A 5,399-nucleotide genomic window follows, 5' to 3' on the forward strand; every position below is an offset into this window, starting at 1 on the left:
TTGTTGTCTAACCCAGAGCCTCCAGGAGTAATGCAGTGATTTCTAAAGAGTAAATTTTCAGTGCAGACAATTAAGAGACACTATGAAAACACAGTGTATACTATATTGAGTTTATTTTGCACATGTTTAAAAATAAGTTAAGGAAAGTTCACACAGTTCAATTTAATTTTATGAAACACACTAAAAGGTATAAGAGAACCACAATGTAACAATGTTTTATTTCTTCTTATTTCTTGTACCTAACTATTTTAAAGCTGATTTCTTTCATCTTTCCAATAAATGTTTGTAGTAATGTTATGTTATGTATTCCAGATGACAAAATAAGATACATGTTCAGAATTTGTTTTACAAAACAACAATGCTTTTACAATTAACTTCACCACTGCAATAAATATGTAACCAATTTCATTCACAAACCAGGAGATTTTGATGCAAATGAAATATGTATTATTAAGAGAAACATTTCAACAATATATACTTCAAAAAATAAAAGAATAAAATTTCAAGTTCCACCAAATACAACATAGGAACACATAGGCTTATTTATTTTGTGCCTTTTAGCCTCAATTCAGGCCTAATTTCTATGAACAGTTTTTTAAAACAATGTATGAAGAAAAAAAATTCCTGACTTGTCTCATTGCAGGAGATGATGCTCTTAACACTTGGCACTAGAGACAGCAGTGGCCACAGAGAAGCTGCCCTGGCTGAAGTTCTACCTCAGGTTCTCTTTTCTTCATCCTGCAAGGCCTCCTCATATTGAGAAGGGAAAGAACTTGGGTCAGTCCCATGAACCTTGGCCACAAATTCCAGGACTTTCATCTTGGTGGTTTCTGCATGAGCTCGTGGGCCCCACAGGAATTCAAATTTTGCAGGAACATTGTTGGCCACCTGCTGGTACACCAGGTAATTTTCCTTCACAAAATCTTCAGTGATGAGCTGTCTGGGCTCCCCAAAGATGAAGTGCCTCACTCCAGGGTAAACGCCGGTCAAATTCAGAACTTCCCAAACTTCTTCTTCAGTGGCACGGTTACCCTTCATGAAGATCACACCCAGGATGAGAATCAGGATGCCGGTCTTGGGCACGCCCTCTTCACCACTCATCATCCCATCATAGGTGAGGCCCAATTTGATGAGCAGGACATAGCGGTGGTTGATGGGATCCACTTCCTGCATGTCAAGGCCAAAGATCATCTCCATGCGCTCCATAGCTCTCAGCAGGATCTCAGTGAAGCGGTTTTCATATCCCTTGATGACCATCTTCAAAATTTCTTCCTTGGTTATTGACTCTTTCATTTGATACTTGAACAGCATGAAATTCACCAGCATTGCCACTTTCTCCTCAAGAGCATCTATGGGCACATTCTGAGGGGCTGGCTCAGCCTGTGAGGTGCTTACATACTCTTCTTGGCTAGTGAAGCCCTCCTCCGACTTGTTTGATGAGGTGACCATGGAGGCAGTGCCAGAGAAACAGACACTCTGAGGACCCTCAGGAATACTGGCCATACCAGCATCAGGAGTTTCCTTCCAACTAGCAGGCATTAGAGGATGGGAGGAGAAGGAGGTCTCCTGCAGGGCCTTGGAGACCTGTGCAATCTCCAGGCTTTGGACCTTACTGTGGGTCTGAAGGTGTTGAGCCTGTGAGCATCGTGAGCTCTTCTGAAGCTTAGACATCACAACTCTAGTGATGACTCAGTAGGCAGGAGTGTGGTCAGTAGGGCTGGCAATGGGGAATCAGTGCTTAAGGGAAAAAAGACAGATGTAAGTGGTCTGAGCTATAAAATTAACTGTGGCAAACTGATAAAAGCAGCAGCCAATGGTTTCTGTTTGTTTGTTTTCTTCCGGAAAATAGTGCTTTAGGGCCTCACAGGTTTCCTGACTTCTTGGCAACTATGTCTTCCAAGAATATGAAGGAAAATGTTTGATTACTCCTTGGATGGAGCCAACCAACCCAGGATGATTATTCTCAGGGATCTCAAGAGGCCGATGTGATTGGAATCTATAAAGTGATTTCTGTTTTGATGAGTAAAGTACCATAGTCCTCATTCAAGTTCATTATTTTGGTATTGGATAAACCTAGGTTAAGCCCTGTGTTAAGACCAATGTCACATCTCCTAAGACAGCTGAGCAGCAAATATAGAGGGACCACCTCCAGAAACAATTCCTGGGGTTTCCCAGAACCGGCAACAGGAGGAAGATGTTGTGTACAATCTGCCTTCTGGCATTGGGGATCCCCACAATTCTCAGTTAGTTGCCTTTCTTTGAATTCAGTCAAGTCCTGGGGTCTCTTCTTTTGCTGACTTAACACTACCCCTCAAAACTAAGCCTCCACCTCTCAGTCTGGAAGGGTAATTAAGGATATAACAACTTGACATCTTACCTCAGCACTGAAAACAGTTCGCAGCTAGACTCCTGACCCATATACTTCTGGGAAGATTGTCCCTCAGTACTCAGTGAGGGCCCTTGCCTTGGCTACTGGTGGGGGTCTCAGGACTAACCACTCTAATTTTTCAGGCCAATCCCTTTCTGTACAAGACTACCTTATTTTCCTGAGTCACCTGTGAAGGAAGCAAGGAAGGACATTACCCATCTTTACTGATGCTTCCCTGGCTTATAGTAGGAGCCAGACACTGGATATCCCTTAGTTCTGGTGTGGGTGGGACACTTTGACCCCACTCAGAGTCCCTACTATTATTATTGACAGGCATAGAACTACGACCTTTGCTGACCGCATGCATTACAGGCACATACAGCAAGGACCTAAGCTACTGAAATACCCAAGAAGGAGAAGAGTTGATGACCTGTTGTGGGATCCCTGACCCAGGATTTCTGGCTATAATAGTTTTGTGCTTCTTTGATGATTCCATGTTCAGGGGTAGGTCACTTGTATTTCTACCTGGTGTCTCCATGTAGACTGCAGCACTGCCGGGTCACCCTATCGGCTGTGAATCAGTACCTGTCTCTTTCAGACCAAGATTGCTGCCTCACTATAATCACAGTGTATGAATTAATTTGGTGAGATGCCTGGCCATTCTCGTTTGGGATCTTCCAGGGCATGAATACAAAGACAGGGCAGGTATCATGGCGTCCCATCAAGTGGATGGTCAGCTCTGTTCAGTCAAGGTCAAAACCCTTAATCTTGACAGTTTATGAGACTCTTCCCCTCTGCTGATCTGATGTGCTCCCTCATACTACTGACATATGTCTCTCTGAGCACTGAGGATAACTATTCAGGTGATATATCCTGAATTTCCTATTTCCTAATTGTGACAGCAGGATGGGGCTCTGTTGAGATCATTCTGTCCTAGACTGAGTGTCCCCATTAGCTTCATTTAGATAGGCTCCTTCCCATAATCGATGGTAGGAACTGGGGCCTGGTTTAAAATGGATGGAATCTTGCCATTTGCTATAACATGGATCGAGCTGGAGGGTATTATGCTAAGTGAAAAAAGTTGGATGGAGAAAGACACTGTATGATTTCATTCATATGTGGATGTAAAGAAACAAAACGAATGAAGAAACAAGCAAAGGAAACACAATCTCCTAGATGAAAGGAACAAACTGTTGGTTACCGTCCTCCCATCCCCCACCAAAAAGGGGATCTGAGTGTGGGTAAATCAGGTAAAGGGGGTCAATTTTATGGTGGTAAATGGGCATAAAACTTCAGTGTAATCATAAAATAACATGCAGGTGCCAAATTATAATACTCTACACTTGAAATCTATATGGATATAAAACACTGTTATTTAAATTAAAAAAAAAAAAACTTTTTAAATGGGAAAAAGGGGTGATAGAAAAGCTTCAAGGTGACCCTTTGGAATGTATGGTTCATTGGTATTTTTCTGCAATCTTCACAATGCAGCCTGGCATAATCTAGGATTTAATCCTTCCACCTGAGCTTGCTTTCTACCCTAAAACCTCACATGCCAATGGATACCAGGGAGAAATGACTGGGTGTCTCATCTGGCTAACTCTGTTTGGGATTTCCTAATAGTTCCCTATTATCTGTGGACCCACTTTTTATGTGATTAGTTTGTCCTTCACATATAACTAACAACACCTGGGACTCCTTCTGGTGACTTAACATATCTTCTTTAGAAAGAAGCATTTACCTTCCTGTACCCCTGGAGGACATGAGGTGCCTTCTCTGCCTATAAACTCTTCTCTGGCCATCTCAGGGCTGATGACAAGGGAAGGGCTCTGTGGCGCCCTCTATGTCATCAGTTGGTTGTCCCACAAAACTTATGACTCCTCAAATTGGATATTGGTTGGTAATATGCCAACTCCCATCTATTAACTTAGGCCCCAGTTTCCAATGAAGGAGTATCTCTGAGAGACCAAAAAGAGAACCGAGGAGGCATTCTATGCACTGGTCGTCTGGGGCTGAAAAAAACAACTAGATCCTGTACGGGGGGGGGGGGGGGGCGGAAAGGTGGGGGTGAGGGGTGGGGGAAGGGAGTCGGGGAGCGGGAGCGGAAGGAGAGGGGGTTGGGGGAGGGCAGGCAGATAGTGTGGAACACTTAAGAATTTACTCAGGGTTCTCAAAAGGACTCCTATAGGGTCCAAGAGGTCTTCTTTTGCTGACATAACATGGCTACCTGAGCCTAAGGTTTCATTTCCCTCAGACTCCTGCAGCCGTTTCCGTAACCGACATTACACATTTGCCTACACAATCGCTAGGTCTTCTCAGGGATGACTAACAGGCTAGTACTCAGTGGGTCCAGCCCTGACCTGGTTTGGGTGTTCCCTTAGTACTAAGTGACCTTTTAGTAACTACTGCCAGTTCTGTAGTCTCTTAGGCATCCCCATGTCCCCAATCTTCACCTCAATCAGAAGAAGTGTGTCATCGGCCAGTCTGACTACTGTCCTTTCTGACTGGCGCCTTCCAGCCGTGGATTGGCGCTTGTATCAATTAGATGGACTCTTTTTCTGTAGTAAAAGTTCTCCTCAGTTCTCATTTAGAGGCTTACCTGACTTCTGGCAGCACCTGAGACTCCTCACTGTGTGGATTTGATGACACCCACCTCAGAGGAAAGCCCTCTCTCCCCTCACAAAGACAAACAGGAAGTCGGAGGCATGATATCCGGTTAACCCTCCCTGGGGTCTCCTGGAGTCAACAGCAGGGGCGGGGCTTTGCACACGGCTCTGTTTCTGAGTGGAAGTGACTGATGGTCCCAGCTCACACCTCTCACATTGGCTCTGCCAGGTCCTAAATTACTCCATCCGCTGAGTCAACATGCGTATCTCATTCTAAGGTTCTTAAGTCCTAAGGATCCTGAAGAATGATGAGGGGTACCTCAGCGAGAGAGCCCAGCCTGAGGTTTTAGGGTGAAAGCAGATGCGGGCTAGTCTCGTGTGAGCCCCCGTATTCTTTGCTGTTGTTTTCCTCAGTTCTCACTCAT

At 44.4% G+C, this 5,399-nt stretch overlaps 1 protein-coding gene across 1 annotated transcript; it reads right to left on the reverse strand.

Annotated features, from left to right (window-relative positions):
- Positions 1 to 463: 463 nt before the first annotated feature.
- On the reverse strand, positions 464 to 5,056 carry LOC119246755 (melanoma-associated antigen B16-like). Its single transcript, XM_037513097.2, has 2 exons — positions 4,968 to 5,056; positions 464 to 1,737 (listed from the first exon to the last, which is right to left on the reverse strand). Exon 2 carries the CDS (start codon positions 1,669 to 1,671, stop codon positions 718 to 720), a length of 954 nt encoding a protein of 317 aa, XP_037368994.1. The 5' UTR covers positions 1,672 to 1,737; positions 4,968 to 5,056; the 3' UTR covers positions 464 to 717.
- Between the last annotated feature and the right edge of the window lie 343 nt (positions 5,057 to 5,399).

The sequence above is a fragment of the Talpa occidentalis genome, unplaced genomic scaffold (genome assembly GCF_014898055.3).
Source record: "Talpa occidentalis isolate TD23 unplaced genomic scaffold, MPIMG_talOcc4v2.1 talOcc4.15, whole genome shotgun sequence".
NCBI lineage: Eukaryota > Metazoa > Chordata > Mammalia > Eulipotyphla > Talpidae > Talpa > Talpa occidentalis.

Excerpts from the sequence above, each read along its gene's own strand:
- LOC119246755 (XM_037513097.2), bottom strand. The coding sequence starts at position 1,671 with ATGTCTAAGCTTCAGAAGAGCTCACGATGCTCACAGGCTCAACACCTT.